This window comes from Elgaria multicarinata, chromosome 7 (genome assembly GCF_023053635.1).
Source record: "Elgaria multicarinata webbii isolate HBS135686 ecotype San Diego chromosome 7, rElgMul1.1.pri, whole genome shotgun sequence".
Classification (NCBI taxonomy): Eukaryota; Metazoa; Chordata; class Lepidosauria; order Squamata; family Anguidae; genus Elgaria; species Elgaria multicarinata.
The window spans coordinates 73,592,630-73,611,083 of record NC_086177.1 but is presented as its reverse complement, the minus strand read 5'-3'; the positions used below and the strand labels follow the sequence as shown (position 1 = coordinate 73,611,083).

The following is an 18,454-nucleotide window of genomic DNA, read 5'->3' as shown; positions in this document are numbered from 1 at the left end:
CCTTCAGCATAAGGCACTCATGGTTTTCAATCAGTCAATCTGTGCTCACTTCAACCCAAAGCTCTCATATACTGAACTGGCAATGTAGTTGCTAAGATCATATGCATAATTTGCACGCCACAAGTAGCTGATTGGTTCATTAAATCTCTCAGTTCTTCATATACTATACTTACTTAATTTTACGTATATTCCACTCTTCAAGCTAAAGCTTTTCAGAGTGGTTTTATAAATATAAAACAAACAAATTAATAACAACACAATAAAAACAAAAGAAACCAGGTGTAGAGAACATAAAAGCCAGATTAAAACAATAAGAACTGGACACAGTAAAATGACTGGGCAAATAAAGGGTTCTTTACTGTATATCAAAAACCACAAATCAGCTTCCTTGTGGAGGGTGTTTCAAAGTTTGAGCACCATGGCAGGCCCTATCAAAGCTTACCTCCTGCTTCAACTCAGGTAGTAGGTTACACAAAGAAGGCTTCTGAGGCAAATTTCAATACACAGGCAGGAACACATATTTATTCTGGGTCATAGGCAAAAGCAGGTTCCCATAAACTTAACTAGCGCACATGTTAACTATTTGCCCAGATGCCTCTTCACAGAATAAAACAGGTCCTTCCTTCACTTCCTTCCTACTTCAATCTCCACTTGGTAGAGGTGCAATGTCTGCTTCCACAGTGACCGTGGCACCAGTGTTTAATGGATCTTGGTACAGCTTGCCACCTGGCAATTGTACAAGATACGGACTCTGAGCATCTCTACATTAGAGGAAAACTGTGCTGCCTAACCAGGGCTGCACCTTTACATGATTGTGATGGGCTCCATTATACAGGCAGACAGGGACAATCATATGGTTTGAATAGCTGACTGTGTGGTTTGCAATTGAAAACTTCCCCTTCTTTTGGTGCTCATAGCCTTGAATGGGACATCGCTATCTACTGGCTGCTTTATAGCACAACTTTGATTTTAGATGTTGGGAAAACCCACACTATTTCAAAAGGAGTGGAAATCTCAGATTTTCTTCAGAGCAAGATTTCCAGAGGAAGGCCTGGAGATTGATGACATCATCTAAAGGACCTGAAAACTTCTGTTAGTGGCCAGTCATGAAGCTACCATGCATCACTGGTATTGAGATCCTCTAAGAAAATAGGAAGTTGTTCTCTTAATCATAAGGAATAGTTCACTTATTTGCTCCACCTGATTTTGCTAAATGATTCTTAAGAGTAGTGTAAAATGCCTCATCTGATCATGGTTTTCTCCACAAAATGATGTATGCTAATTGTTACAGACAGTAAATCCTTGACATGGATGCAGATTAGTGTTTGTGGAGGATCTATCAAAAGTGCAGAGTTGGATTGCTTGAGCTTCTGGTTTTCTAAGTATGGAAATATCATATGTATATGCTACATAGGAAAAAGAAACTAAGTATTCTTAGATTTCTTATTCACAGTTCTGAGGAGAGGAAACATTGTTCATAGTCCTGAAAGATCCACAAGAACAGTAAGTGAGTAGGGTGGTAGCAAGATAGCAAACCTGTAGTTTCTTGTTTACAATATATTCAATTATGAAAATATGAAAAGTACCTTTGGCATCCTGTCTTTTTTGTAATTGCTAGACTATAAATATATCTGATAATTGTAAGTGAAATATACAGCCCTTTAATAGCATCATGTACTGCTGAAATGTTAGAAATATCCATGCTCATAGGTGGCCATCTCTCTATAGTGCTAAATTACTTGGCAGTAATTCCAGTAATATAAAATATGAATAAGTGAGCAAAGAAAAATACGTATCATTTTTTCTACATGAAATGGAAGAATATATGCATGCCAAATATACAGATATGGTAGAGACTCTTCTCTCCCATATTCAGTCGATTGCCAAATCATTCACATATGGTGCTCCTCATTAAACCCCTAAACTGACCTCTCCCAGATTTAGCAAAGCTCCTTGTCTCTCAAAGTCCTCCATGATCTTACACACACACACACACCTGTGTAGTTGGGGCCATGCTCTCTCTCTCTCTCTCTCTCTCTCTCTCTCTCTCTCTCTCTCTCTCTCTCGGAGTGATTTACAGTAGATTAGCAAGGGTTTTTTATGCCCAATTATGGCTGGCTGGGGAATAGTGGCTGGCTGGGGAATAGTGGGAGTTATAGGATTTTTTTCCTGTCTAAACATACATAGGAATGCACCCTTAAATATGTAGCTAGTGGCGACATCTTTTTTTGTTTACACTAAACATAGGGGACCTTAGTGTGTGTGTGTGTGTGTGTGTGTGTGTGTGTGTAGAAGCGTTAACCCTTTGCCTCCCCATTGTAGTCTCATCCAAATCAGGTCTTCTGCAATTTATATTGCCAAAAATGGATTCCTTTATTTTAATGGATCACTTTTTGGCAATATAAAGGCATGGGGGCACAAACTGGATCAGAATGACAGTGAGAGGCAAAGAGTTACACACCACTACCCCCACACTATGGTCCACACTATGGTCTGGAATCAGAATGGGTCCCTTGCATTTATTTTAGAGTAAGAAAACATTTTTAAGGTAACGTCATTTTGTCTTCCAAGCCAGAAAGGTAAGGACAAATGGGAAACAGCATTTGTATGAAAGAGATTTCTTCTCCCTCACTGCACTCTAAGACACCCATATAAAGGAAATATCTAGGCGTCCTTCTGTTGATGCTTTTTTGTCTACCAAATGACTGTTAATTAAAATTAACAGCCTGTGTAATGGAATTAGTCATCCCTTACTTAATGTTAGTCTGTCTCTGAACTGTCATGTCTGATGAAAAAAATAGATAAATTCTGTCTACAAATTCTTAAAGGAGTTCATTTCCCCCCCTTAATTGTAATTTAGCAGGCGTCTACATCACTGCATCCCATTTTGTTGTGGTGACAGCTTTGATACAGTAGTGATAAATATGGCCTGTCTGATATATTTCCAGACGGTGCAGGGATCTGTGTGGAACAAGGTTGTATGAATGGGTGCAATGGCCATCAACTCTGCAAGTTAGGAGAGAAGGAGAAAGAGCCCTTTCCCATCAACCAGACTGGCACAACTGCAGTCTCACCCTTTTCTCTTGGACTCTAGCAGCCAGCCACTCTGCATAGAAGAGTGGGAGAAAGAGCACTTTCTATTGGCCCATTTTGACCTTTTATTTATTTATTTATTTATTTATTTATTACATTTCTATACCACCCAATAGCCGGAGCTCTCTGGGCGGTTCACAATATCCTTTGTTCCCAACATGGTTGGGAGGGTGCTGTTGCACCATGTCCTGCTTGTTCATCACTGGCCAATAGCTGGTTGACCACTGTGTGAACAGAGTGATGGACTAGATGGACCCTTGGTCTGATCCAGCATGACAGTTTTTATGTTCTTCACAAAAGGTTAAATATTAATTTCTAAGTGTATTTATGATAAGGGATGGGACAGCTGTTGTTTAAGAAACACAAGCCCAAAGCCTCCTTGAGCAAGGAGTAACTAAATACAACTATTCTTTAGTCATCCCTACCTATTTTGGGCAGGGCAATCCTATGGCTTCTCAGATGGCATTTGAGAAGTCATAGGATCATGCGGATCCATCACTCACCCAAGGCCATAGGCACAGCTACAACTTAGGGGGTAGGAAATTTCTCTGCCCTCCATTGCTCACAAAATGAATATCATATCCCCCATAGGTTCTCTAGCTTAGGATATAAAAAGAGAGCTTTTGCATCTGTGCAGTTAGTAGCCAGGTTGCTTTGTAGGCACATGGGCAAATGTCTTCAAATATATTCTTGAAAACACTCACTCTGAAAATCTCAATTCTTGTTAAATTATACAAACTACCAAATCAGCTGCTCAGTAGATGTATATGCAGAGGTTCCTAATGGTATCCTCTTATTCTAAATGAAACAATTGTTGACAAAAAAGACCACCTGATGAAGGAGACTTTTGTTTGGCAAGTAACTGCTCTCTGTTTGGGCTAATTAGCTCAGTTGTTAGCTCACTAGCCCTTAGTCATGGCTAGTGCTATGAGCTATAGTTCCCAGGGGGTAATGTGATAAAGCACATGTGATACCTTAAGTATTCATATGCCAATTTGGTAAGCTAGAAGACAGATTTTGAAAACAGATCAGCCCCCCCCCCCACACACACAACACACACACACAAAGACTCACTGAAAAAATATTGTAACCCCAAGCCAATTCCAAATGGCATGCTCACCCATATCACAGAAGTAGATGTATATGTAAGAAAGGTGCAAGGTCCTTTTGTGACATTCTAGTTGACAAATTAATAGGACTGGTCTGTAAAATACACCATTGAAAACTGAAGCACCTCTATTTACACTTCTGTAAATATGTTTCATCTCCAAACTTGTCTCATTTCCTGTCTTCCACAACCTTGTTTATTGAAAATGCAAATGATTCACTTCCATTATATGAATAAGCTGTTTATTTTCCCAATAGCATAGTTATCATGCACTTATTGTGCAAATTAAAAGAATTTCAACTATTTTTCTAAAAAAAAGATTGAAAATGCAAGAACATCCATGCTATCAACTTTGTTTCTCAATCCTATAACAATTCTTTATTGGCTGATCATACAGGAAAGGTCTGATAAGTAACCTTTTTAATGTGCTTTTTACATTTTCAAAAGCCATGAATGTGTCTGCTTGCATTTTTAAATAAGCACACATTGTAGCTATTCCCCAAAAGCACCAAAAGTGGAAATACATTTTCCTGGGAGCACAAAATCGGTAAAGAGCCACAATTATCTACTGCTTTCAGAAGATCAGGAGTTATGCCATTCTATGGGAATCCCTTATCTGCTGCTTGTTTCAAGCCATTATCTCGCACAAGGGGAAAAAAAAACAATTTCCTGCAATTGGCCATAATTTCAAACTTTCACAAAACAGTAAATCAAGTGAATACAGAAACGGACTTTGCGACCACCACAGGGGATCTCATGGTTGAAAATAATTCTGTGTAAATTCACTCTGCTGTGCTTTTATGCTAACCTTACTTTCTTGTGCCTTTATCCCACTGAATAAAGTTACACTTATTCCACATATTTAGGACTGAAGTGTCAATCTGCTAAATTTGTCAGGCCTACAATTATTGCAGACAAGGGGAAAACAAAAGAAATCCTTAAGTTCATAAAAGATGGACAGGGTCCTTCTTTCAGCATTGCAAATGTATTAACACATAGACAAAGGAACTTGAACTAGCTTTAAACCTGCACATTTTTCAATATATACTTTAAGATATATTTCTAAACATTTCCTGCCATACTTGTAATTTAGTATTCTTAATGCATTTCATGCTGCTTGTTATCAAGAGGTTCAGCCTCACTGTTATTTTAAGTACATGTGACTGTAGAATATCTCCATTTTCTCTGGGAAAGTAAATCAAGCATAGGCTTGGGGAATCCGGACAAGCAGCATATATTAGCTATCCTCATTTAACATCCATCAACACAAGGGGTATAAAGACCTCCAGAATATTTACATGCTTTCCTCTATGTCTAGTTCCTATCAAATGACCCAAGGCATATTCTTTTTAATGGATCATCCTAGACTCCTGACAAAGAAATCTCCATTCTTAAGGCATTGCTACCATTAGTAAACATACATGCATTAATTAGCATCCATCAAAGTTATGAAACTTTACCCAAAAATATACACACAACCCTCCTTTTACAATCTGCAACTTTACACTAGAAACCCATGTCCATCATAGGTCAGATACCACCACCACCATCATCATCATCATCATCATCATTGGATCTAGGAAAATACTTTAAGGATACAAAACTAAAAGCTGTGTTCAGTCTTTCAGCAGTGCAATCAAGTTCTATGTACCTTCCTCCATTGTTTCCTTCCCCATCCCCGATTTTATTGTTTTTACATTCAGTTAGTGAAGCGTCATAAGATACTCCAAGTGCTACGCTTACTCTCATTACCCACCACAGCTAGTATCAAACAATGGTGGTACCTTCACTTTACAGTCTGAATTGACATACACCTCAAGGTGATTTGGGATGAGAAATCATGAGGCTCCAGGCATATTTGTGCTGTCTCGTCTTAAGGAAAGTCACAAAGAAACCTCTATGCTTTGGAACAAAGGTGCAACCCGACCTACAGTAAACCCCTGAAGGAAGAGTCCATATTCTCCAGTCCCCATAGAACAGGTTTCCTTTTCTTCTTTAATTCCTTTAAGTATTTTGCCTCTCCTCCCACCCCCATTTTACCAGCAAGTTAACTCGCACCATTTCAGACAATGGTATATATCTGAAGTCAATCTTCAATCCCAGTTCAACCTTGCATGTTTTTATCTAGTGCCTATTGCCCTTCTATCTCCTTATTAGGTATCAGCCCTGCTCCTCTTTCCTTCTAGAATCTAGACAATTGCATATTGATCCCACCTTCTCCCTCCCCAGACACCTCTTTAGAATTAACCAAATAGATGCCAGTCCCATTCAAATGCTATGTACATACTTGTTTTTTATATTTTTATAATACACCATGTGTTTAATTACTTTAATCTCTGATTTATAGTTTATTGCCTCTTTCCTCCTACGTATACCTGAATTGCTATCTTGGCATGGGATACCATGACTTTTGGTTAATGATCTTATTATTATTATTATTATTATTTATTATTATTATTTATTTATATAGCACCATCAATGTACATGGTGCTGTACAGATAACACAGTACATAGCAAGACCCTGCCGCATAGGCTTACAATCTAATAAGTTGTAGTAAACAATAAAGAGGGAAGGAGAATGCAAACAGGCACAGGGAAGTGTAAACAGGCACCGGGTAGGGTAAAGTACACTCAGGTACACACACCAAGACATGGTAACAAACATACATAATAGTATGCTTCGAAAACACATGCATTATTCTAAATGGAAAAGAGGAACAATGCAATAAGGCAGATTTTACAATCATTATGTGCTAATATAAGGTTCTCTGCCTTGAAAACATCCCCATTTTATGGGTGCAGGAAATTGGGACCATTAGAATTAGCAAATCAGATCAAGGTCCATGTAGGCCCAAGAATTACCAAGGATTTGCCAACTCCCAGGAGCATATTTTTGGGAGGCACAGAGAGGGTTTCAGAGGGAAATGAAAGCCCCATTCCATGACCTTGAACTTGGTTCCTTTCAGGGAAGGAAAGTTAAGATCCAAGCCAATATGTTCACCTTCAGCAATATCAATGGGCAAGGCATGCAAACAAATCAATGATATTTCAGTAAAGTCATGTATATTTTTTTGGTACCATATTCTATTAGCAGACATAACACTGTATGTTTTTTAAAATCCTTTTATTAATTTAAAAATTCTATGTTAATTTCATCTGATGTTCTTCAGTTGTGGCATTATATAAAACTAGCTGTACCCAGCGTAACATACACCGTTAAATATCATTGCATTTTATTTCTTTATTCAGTCATATATTTCTTTGTAAACACAATTCACAATCTCATTGTTTTCAGATAAAACACTTAATGAGCTCAATGATCAAACTCTTGAGAGAGCAACATATAGTTGTCCGTGACTAAACACAGGTTTTGGAAGGTATAGGCAGATTCTGTCAAAAGTCTGTCCCTGTGACTTATTAATGGTCACTGAAAAAGCTAAACGTATAGGAAATTGCCTTCTTTTGAATTTGAAAGGCATATTTGTATCAGATGGGATTAGAGGTATGAGGGTATAAGAATATTATTTAAATTTAATCCATGTATTACACGGGTGTGTTTGTAGACGTGTAATTGTCTCCCCCCCCCCCCCCGCCTCCAACAACAACAACCTTATGAGGTAGATTGAGCAGAGGGATAGCAAGCAGGCCAAGGTCACTCTATGCACTTCATGGATGGGTGGGAATGTGAACGTGGACTTTTCTCCAACCCTAGTTTAGCACTTTAATCCCAACACCAGATTGGCTGTCAGTTTACGTTAGACCTCACTCTGTGATGTGCTAGATGATTGCACCATGAGAGAATTAGGGCTCAGCACTTTGGAGAGCTCTTTTTGAGTTATGTCTGAAACCCAAAACTGATTCACAGCCCCACTGAAATAGGAACCACCAGCCTCCATTGGTAGAGGGAAGGGGTGGCAGAAGGCTTTGGTGGCGCTTTTGGTTTTTATTAACTCTCTCCTCAGCATTTTTAACCCCTCCCCCACCAACAGGCAAAAAGGCTCCAAGAGTGACTTACAAAAATTAAACCATGGGACAGTCTCTGCCCTCAGACTTCCAATAGGACAGACAGGCGACAAAAGGAAAAGGGATTGGGAGGGAAGATGAAAAAAGCAAAACGCAAGCACCTGTGCTTATAGGTGTTGTCCCCCCACAGGGATGGGCTAAACAAACATAAGAATACGACCACCTCAGGCTGACTGGGCAAAGGCTTTCCCTCAGGGAGCAGAAGCTACCACTTCCCCGCTGTCGTTGTCCTTCCGCTCCCTTCCCATTGGTGGATGATGGGCCGCCTCTTCCCTTCCTTCTCAAGTTCCTCTGCCTCAGTGTCCGTCTGACTGCATGCTTCCCAGCCAATGGCAGGCAGCGAGGGCGCGGGAGGCGTGTGCCCGAGCCTGGCGTGCGTTTGAAAGGCGGCGGCAGGCAGAGGCCGAGCACCATTGTCTTTATGGGGGGGGTATATGTGGTAAGGAAGGCCAGAATGCGGTCAGCGGGCGATGGAGGGCAGCCCGAGTGAGGGAGCGACGAGGGTGACTCGCCCCGCCCACCCGGGCACTCACTCGCTCGCTGAGGAGAAGGCTGGAGAGCCGCTCCCAGCTCAAGTGCAAAGAGGGCGGGAAAAGAGCACGAGGGCACGCGATGCGGCGGGGTGGGGGAGGGTGGTTTTTTTGTTTGTTTTGCCTGCCTCAGCTCGGTCGCTGATTGGCCGCTGTGTTTTAGAGTCCCAACTGTCATTCCTCCCTTCCCCCACCACTCCCCACCTGCGTTTGAGTTGCTGAGCTGTAACAGTGTGGGCCGGGGCCATGGTTGCTTAGCAACGCTGGAATCTTCACGGAAACATACCTGCATACCCAAGCGTTTTATACATATAGATGTGATTTTATCTACAAAGAACATAATACAACTTTGTACAATGGTATTTTAACAATTATTAGTGCATTAGGCTGCAATTCCATATTGCTGGTTACTATTAAGCTGTCCTAATGTGAGTGGGGCTTACTCATGAGTAGCTGTGCTTGTAAAATCATAAAATAAAAAAAAAGAATATTGAAGATTCAAGTGAACATATTTTTTTATTCTTTCTTCACAAAAGTAGGCAAAAGGGAAATTTGGATGTTTATCTTAGCAATAATTGCATCCGTTAAAGTAAAGAGGAAACACTTGCATATGTTTGCCCTTTAAAGGCCTAAAACAACTTTAAGATGAACTTAGTAGGACTATTCAATGTCTACATAGATTATGCAACAAAAGGACAATTAAGACTGCAGTTAGTCCTCCTTTTCCTTACGCAGAGAGCAATTCTTTGTTTCAGACACTATAACCCCTTTGTAACAGGGAATGTTTTGATTATCACATCAGCCTTTTTCCTCCCAAGTGTTGTTTCTGGATTTACTCAGTGGGAAAATGTGGTCAACTAGGGAAATTCTATGCCCCATGAGATTTTGGTTAAGCTGTAACATAAATCTCCTGCCTTATGTTGTTTGTTTCCCATGACAAAGCTAGGATTTTGGAAATAATGAGACAGCCATTTCTTTCTAAAGGGGAAATTCACAGGGAGTTCACCATGAAATTGATTTAGCAGCATGGGATTCAAAACGATAGTAGTTCTTGGATTATTGTACACATTTTTCATTTAGGCACAATTCAACAAACAGTACTAGTGAAACCAAAAGGACTTAAATATGTTTAACAATGTGCTTTATGGTGCAGCTTTATAATCTACCGCAATCATGGTTCTTAGAAATGCATCCACTAAATTTGATGAGACTTAAACCCAATATATACACATAGGACTGAGACCTCAAAGACCAATTCTGTGCTTGCTTACTCAGAAGTATGTCCAGCTAAATTAAATGGGACATTTTTTGTAGGAGAGGTCCTTTCTTTCTTTCACTTCATAATCCATTCAAATCATTAGGGTGGATGCCTGCATTGAGCAAGGGGTTGGACTCGATGGCCTTATAGACCCCTTCCAACTCTACTATTCTATGATTCCATGATTAATTCCTCCACATTTTCATATCACCAGAAGTCTTCCAATAAAATCTGTGTGACTTTTAGCCATTTTATTATGATGTGAAGATGCAAGTGATGGTAATTATAAAGTAAAAGTCAAAGTAACTATAGATGTATTAAGAAGTGCTGTTACAAAGTTTGCAAGGAAAGTAGCACACTAGTTATCACAAGAATGTTGTGATGACTGGATATGTCTCATTTCCATGACATGTTGTAGTATTAATTTTATGCTCTTAATTGATCTAGTTCCAGGTCTAAATATTTACAGAGCTAATGAACAAACGCTGGCATACAAAATTCATGTGATACTTTTATTCATATCATATAATTTGTTGGCATTGTGTGATCTCAGGAATTCCATTACTTTCAAATTATATGAAATACCTTTTTCATGCTGATTGTAAGACGAAAACATGAATCCTGCATGTCTACAAACAAAAGAGTTTCTTACTTGGTGCGAGCCCATAAGAAAGGCATTTAAATGTTGCTACTTAACAGCAAGGATACAAGTCCAAATTCCCTATGGAAACCCATCTGCCTTGTACTATTCAAAATTGCCTTCTACTTGAAAATATATAGCAAGAACATCTGGCTGTTTTGGCATGTGAGGGTATTTCCTCTGAAAGTTGTTGTGGCCCAGATATTCAGCAGCAGAAAGCAGTTGGAAGATCTGAAGACTGGGGAAGACTTAGCAAACACCTTTGCTCCCCCAGTGCCTGTTATGCCTGTCACCAGAAGAAGCCCTCTCCTGTGAGGGACTAACATCTAGCAGCTTTGGCAGCCATTTCCAAGTTAAGGACCTGCTGTATCAGAGGCAGTAAGCATATATATATGCCTTTTGCTGGGGAACATGGCTGGGAGAGTGCTGATGCACTATGTCCTGCTTGTGGGTCCCTGGTTGGCCACTGTGTGAACAGAGTGCTGTTCTAGCTGGACCTGTCTGATCCCGCATGGCTCTTCTTATGTTCTTAAAGATCCAACAACAAAGTGATTATTGGATGTTTCGGGTGGAGTGGAGAACTTGTACATAGCTTTGCTCCTTGTAGTAATTCATATCTATTTCAATGTATTTTAAACTTAGTATCATTTGCCTAATCGGTTAGTAAATACTCCCTTCACCACCACAAAAAAGAAATCTTCCCTACTTTTATCAGCGATAGTGTATTCTCAAGTCATGACATATGAAAACAGCCTCATTTAGGCTCTTATATTATGACTTTTATGAGTAACGCCTAGTTCCTTTGTTGATAAATCTTTTTCAACAGATGTCCCTCATCTCTAATTATGTCATGTGATGACATAAAGAGGCTGGTAGTATTGAGCTCCTGCCAGTAACTGGATCGCAGGACACAGCATTACTCATGAAAAGCCAGTGATTACAGGACAGAAAGAACACAAAACAATCTAGGAGATTTATCTAGCAATTGCCACCTAATATTTTCATCATACAGAATGTGCATGGCCTTGTTATCAGGGAACAACAGGAAGATCATGAAGAAAATGTACCCACATCTGCTACCTGTCTGATCTAAGGAAAGCTTTGTAGCATAGCAAGATCCCATTTGCTAACCCTAATTGATGGTGTGGGTTGCACTACAAGTTGCCGTATTCCAAGCAATGTAAAAGGATAAAACCTCACCTCTTCCAGAATGTATTTGCTACAAATTGTGAAACAACAACCAAGGATAGACATGGCTCAGATTTTAACATATGAACAGTTCTGTCAAGTGGGAACAGTCAGGTTTGGTTGCTTGGGTAGACGGTGTTTAGCATTTTGTTCCTTCCAATTTAGTAAGACTGATACTATAGTCTTTCAGTGTAGTCAAAAGCTGCATAAGCAGCAGCTGCAGCAGCTACAAATCAATGATGTAGAAGCAAAGCTTTATTCATATTATGGGGTTTAAATCTTAAATGGTGAAAAAGATTTCTCTACCAATAACAGTACCACACCATGATTTTACAATTAAGGTTATGGGGTATTTCTAGAAGTGTTATTCAATCATCTCCAAATAGGCAGCTTTCAAGAAGAGGCAGCTTTAAAACAGAGTGGAGAACACCCAATTTTAGCTTGATATCACCATAGATTGCCTTTGTCTACAATTACTTAACTTTCTCTGGGCATGCTGGAATAGCAAGCAGCAAAAGGAAAGAAGATATAACTGGTGTGTGTGTGCGCATGTGTGTTTTCTTAAAATAATGTTTTTGCTAATCTGCACCACTTAGAGAAGGTTGAGTTAGCTAGTATTGCCACTTGAAAGCCCTTCTCAAAAATGAGGATTTGTGCTTTTTTTAAAAAAAAGTATCAAAAGACTTGTAGTTGACATTTTCTTCGTAGTTGATTTGGCTGCTTCATTTTTTGGCTCTAATGCTATAGATGGAAAAATAACTTCCAGCTGCCAAAGCCAGAAAGAATTCATATTGATTACATTCCTTCCAAAGGGATAGGATTATGAAGTGTTATGAGGCAACTGTATGAAAACTCAGAAGACAACCGTGCAACTAAATCTTCATTTACACAGGTGCATTTTTGAGGCCATAAATACCCTGAATCATCTTCGAAAAGCCACAGAAATGCAGGTTACTAATCAAATTCGGAGGCAAAAAAAAAATTGTAAAATAGTTCCAGGCTGTGACATAAGACTTATAAGTACTTGAAACAATTTGGTTCACTGTTAGCATGAATGGGGTAATGTGAATGGGGTAATGTGGAAAAGTAACTTCAGCAATCCTGTTTCAATCCCAAATCAGGTCAAGTGGCAGATAGTAGAAAATGTCCAATAACAGACCATGCTAAGAGGAAAGAGTTCAGGCTAGCAAAGAGTTCAACTGGAGCTTCACTTCCTGAACTTGCCAGGTTTTAAGACGTGATGAAAGTCCCACTCAAGATTTTAGTTTTCATAAAGATAGCCTCTTCTCTTAACAAAAGACCAACTATCCAGATCAACTGCAGTACAGGAGTAGACAACTTGTGTTAACAACAGTGATACTATAGCAGATGTAGGCAACTTGTGGCCCTCTAGATATCTGCCCTATAACTCTCATCATCCCTCACCATTAGTCATGCTGGCTAGAGTTGTTGGCCAAAACATCTGGAAGACCACAAGTTACCTACACCTGCTGCAGTATCAAAGCTGAAGCCAGAAACTGTGGTTCTCTGTGCACAGAATCTGGGTTTCGTAAATTAATTTCAGATGAATGGCAATGCAAGACAGGGATTTTTAAAAAAAAGGCAAGGGATTTTTTTTAAAAAAAAGGCAATCAGGAAAGCACTGTTCCTTTATCCAAATATAATATAAGGATGCATCCTCTCCCTTTCCTTAGATGCCTGGCTGGAACTGCTATATATTCCAATTTACAATATACAATTTTCAGTAAGGAAACAGAATATTGATTTGAAAGACTAAAAAGCAAACATATATTTATGAGCATGATTAGCTCTTATTTACCTGGCACACCTTGCACAAATGTTCAATGTGACCTTGGCTTGTGGTTCAGCTGTATGTGTACTTCGAGTTTGGTTAAATTTGCTCCCAGAGGAAAGGACACTGGTTACCCCTTCCATTCTTAAATCATCAAGATCCTCTGGAAAATAAATAAAAGTATACCAGTAAGAAAATATTTCCATCAGCAACAACATATTCATGATAGAACAGTTAGGGAAATTCCAGAAGTAAAACAGATACAGAATTTGGAAAACAACAAAATTACTTGCTTAAACAAATAAATTCTTAAATAAAATACATAGTCATATAAACATATGGAATAGTCCCAATTTATATGTAGAAGAATTGCAAGTTTGACCACTATACAGCCATTTAGAAAAAGAGATGGGGGTATGCTGGTGAATTCCTGCCTGCCACTCCCATGTAGATCATCCTGTTAGGGAGGGGATACCCTGAAAGTAGAGGTCTATACACCCCCTACTAGTTCACCAGTTTGTATGGGAATGCAGTAAGGTTGCTGGAAAGGTAGAGGAGTGAGGAACAATTGGAGTAGCATGCTCTGGTCATACTGGATTCAGGTAATATAGGATTGAAAAGCATGGTGTTGTTCCTTCTTCCTCTGTACAACTTTGCAGCCCCAAATACTGAATTACTGAATTCATTACCTTTAGTATATTGTTGAGGTAGCTGGATTTTTTTTTAGACATTTGGCTACATAGCTTGTATGTGTTAAATCAATGTGTTAAATCAATTTTTCCTCCTGGGTTTGAATGCCACACTCATATTTCTTTACATCATAATTTATGCAACAATTTTCTTGTGTAGTCCAGCTTTGCTAATTTGCCATGTAATCAGCTGGAAGTACATACAATTTCCACTTTAAAAGCTGTAAACTACAGCAAATAATGCATATAATCTAAAAGTAAGTGTTTTAAGCTCAGTAATACACGACACAGAACAATATTGAGAGACTGTTGTAAATTATTTCATAATATTAAATTAGAGTTTGGATTGAGGTGCACTTTATCCATTTTTTTGGTACTAGCATATTTGAAGCCAACACCATCTTAACATCCAAATGCTACGCAGGTGGGCACAAAACCTTGTGCATTCTTGTTGAGATGCTGTTGTTATTCTTCTTCTGAGAGCATGTCCCTCTGAAGAAAGTATCACTGGATATATAACACCTAAATAACTTTATATTTTTCATTATGAAGTTTTAAAAAGAAGAGGGAAAGGCCTCTGCTTTCATAAAGTTTTACTGGGAACCAGTATAAGTAAAAAACAAGCATGGAAAAATCATATGGTACACCTAGCTGAGCAGTTCTGCCACACAATTTTCTACTAATATTTGTACAAGAAGGCAGTAAAATCTTGCATCCTAAGAATTATCATAATCTTGTGTGTGCGCATGCGTATCTGTATGTATATAAGTGTGTGTGTGTGTGTGTTTTACCTGTGCATATTTTTGTCTAGACACTGTATTAATTTGGTTTGTTAATTTCTTTTAGCAAAAGCTAACGTGATTCTAAAAGGTAGGCCTGAGGAGCTGTCTGTCAAGACAAAGTCCCCTCCTCAATAGAATCCAGAAGGGGAGGGAAAAGTGATACAGTTGGAACTTGTCAGTTGGGAAGGCAGTTAGATTACTGAGGGAGAGATAACAAAGAAAGCTAGATGATCTGATCTATGCCTGTCCCTATCACATAGCTATAGTGCCCGTTAAATGTTATTAGTATTAAAAGCTAGCTAGAATGGTAATAAGCATGTTTCTTTGGGTTTGAAGAGCCTGTTCTGGATGCTATGCCCTTGTTTGCCTTCTGTAAATTCTGTAATAATGAAATGCCTTCTGTAAATTACTTATGAATAAAGTAAACACTGTTGGGTATTTAATGGAACCTGGGCTGTTCACTAGAGATTCTTTCCTTACAGTTCTCCATCCTACAATACTTTCCCCTGGACACTGCATACAGTGTTTAGATTTATAAAGATTAAGGATGTTCCTAGTTGTGCCAGGTTAATGTGCAAATCAGGGAGTGGAGGCAATAAATTCACCTCAAAGAAATTGGCCATATTTCTTACATGGATCTAAGCACTGGATAACCATCGTGATTTATAGGAAGTGATACATGTCACAATGGCTAATTTATAAGCCTGGAATCCAAAACCTACTTCACATCAAGTTTCTCCCTCTGACAAAACTGGATCAAATTCCTCACAGAGCATGTGGGTGCAATTGAACAAGTTTAGCAAATTCAAAAGGACATATAAACCATATTTGTACTAGCAAGGATAGTAAACTATACATGCAGATGTTTGTTCCAGATTGTGAAGAACAAAACTACAGGAAAATAACCCAAGAGTATAGGTGCAGATATATCCATATAATGAATTAAACTTCATGAAGGAACTAGGATGAGTATTGTTTATTATTGGATCTGCCTGTCTGAATTAAATAAAATATAAACAGAAAAAGAAACCAGGATAAGCATATAATAATTGGACATTACAGGGTTCAGTCTGGAGTAGCACCAAGGAGGCAGAAAACTAAAGGGGATTTTTCATCTTCATTTTTACAGCTCTAACAAATATATTTGCTACATCTGTCATTCTACTATGGCTCATGACTGTATAAATGTGCTCCCACATAGTGAAATCATGAGTTGCAATTAATGAAAATGTTAATTGATTGAAATTTATTGCTGTCTCTTTCTTTCACATGAAAATGCTACTTTTATAATGTATATTTGATTTTGCATGTTGTTTAATTGCACTCTATTTGTTCGTTGTTGTTGTTGTTGTTGCTGCGATCCTTTTTGTTTCTTTTATTTCTTTTGGTGAAAAGTAAAATAAAAAGGTAAAATACTAACAACAATCAATGAAAAAAATAATCAACTGGATAATTACTAATCTCTAGTTAGAAATGTGTATGGGTGATTTTACCCAAAGATATACACTTTGAAAATTCTTCCAATATTTGGAAGATGATATTTATTTTTAAAAAAGTTTCCAACCCATCTTTTCACTTAATTGGCTATGTTCCTTTATATCTCTTACATATAAATATTTTTTATTAAGAACTTTTTAGCCTGTTCCACACATTTAAATTTGCTTATCAGTACAGTATGGAATGCATAAAACAAATACATTAGTGCCCTCAAGTGGTAACAACCTAATGTTAGAAATAATGCTTCCATATCAAAACATTATTCTATAATAATATTAACATACTTGATTCAGTGCAAGAATTCTAACAATAAGAATTGTGAACTACAGCCAATGAATATATAAACTTAGGTTTATATATAAACTTAGGCTCTCGCCAAGCCTCCCCCCATACTTTCCATATGTTGGTTTCTCCAAAAAGCAACACTACAGTGTCCAAACTGCTCACTTCAAGGCAGTGACAACTAGCCATTGCACCCTGGCCATGAGGGCTGGCAGAAACAGGAAAGGCAAAACCAGCTGGGAAAGGTGGTGCTGTTTCTCTTCTGCCTTAACGAGCTATTGGCCCTTTAAAGACAGAAGGGAGGTGGAATTGAATTACCCTTTTGACTGCATTGCAACTCTCCCCTCCCCAATACAGGCTCCTGCATTTTCTGCCACTGTTTTAGACCCACAGAGGCTCCAAGGCAAGCAATGTCGCAGAGGATCTATTTCTATGTGGCGAGGAACATAACATGGAACAGAAGCTGCTAACTGCTCTTAACATTTTTAAAGGACACAGAGCTTTTATATATTGATATATAGGTCACTAGCTGTGAGAGAGAGAGAGAGAGAGAGAGACAGACAGACAGACAGACAGACAGACTTTACATGGTCTGAACGAACTCCAACCAGCAAGTTTCTTTACCCATTGTCTTCTGGAAATATTAAGGTAGGCATGAAAAACCCCTGTAAAGCTTTTAATTTCCAATAATTGACATTCAGTTTGTAGGCCAAATAGAGACAGAGACAAGAGGAGTACATATCTCAGAAATGGTAAGCATATAAAGGTACTTAGGTGAATAGTGAAGTACCACCCAATTCCCCCCACGCAAAGAATCTTAAGCACATTGAACCATCCCTGGATTTTGCCTCATCAAATAATGTGAATTATCCCAGTAAAACTTCACTGTCACAAAACTGAACTACTAGGAATTATTCTAAGTCGAGAATATTAAAGGCATTTTCTGTCTAACATCCATCACTGCAATATTATGGAAAATGGGCTCCATTTGTTTGCAGTGATTGATCCCAAATGCAGCCTTCATAAGCATTTGGAAATAGGACTTACTTTGGAAATGTAAATATATCAGAACTCTGCAGCCAAAATTCCCATTATGGTAAGTGAACACTCTGTTTCCAGTGCTGTTACAGATTCTGTCTTATTAAAAAAATGATTTTCAAAAGTGCTACACTGGCACAAGCCCCATTCATTTCATAAAGCTTCTGCTTCAGTAAGATTTTTCAGAAGTGGCAGCAGATTGTCTTATGTGATTTATAGCCACCAGGTTTGCACCATTCATTGTGGAGTTAGAAAAACATCTGCAATGTGCCAAGCATGGGGCATGGGGAAATGAGGATATTTTCTCTCACTTGTTTGGAAGAAATTTACCCTTTGTTGTCACACTCCATTAGAGAATACAGCCTCTGGATTGTAAGCCAACTTGGTAATCACCATATTATCTCAATTTTATATTCTGTATAGCACCTGCTATTGTTGGTACTTAATAAATCAACGTGGTAACACTTGTGGAGTGATTTAAAGCAGGCTCTTTATGACAGTCATAACATACAGGCTGGCCATCTATTAAGACAG

At 38.6% G+C, this 18,454-nt stretch overlaps 1 protein-coding gene across 1 annotated transcript in view; it reads right to left on the bottom strand.

The window, feature by feature from the left end:
• Nucleotides 1-18,454, bottom strand: part of C7H8orf34 (chromosome 7 C8orf34 homolog) — a 113,550-nt gene that overhangs the window by 44,917 nt on the left and 50,179 nt on the right. Inside the window, exon 9 of the mRNA XM_063130818.1 lies at nt 13,660-13,795. Within this exon, the coding sequence (XP_062986888.1) occupies nt 13,660-13,795 (136 nt within the window). The remainder of the gene's footprint in view (nt 1-13,659; nt 13,796-18,454) is intronic.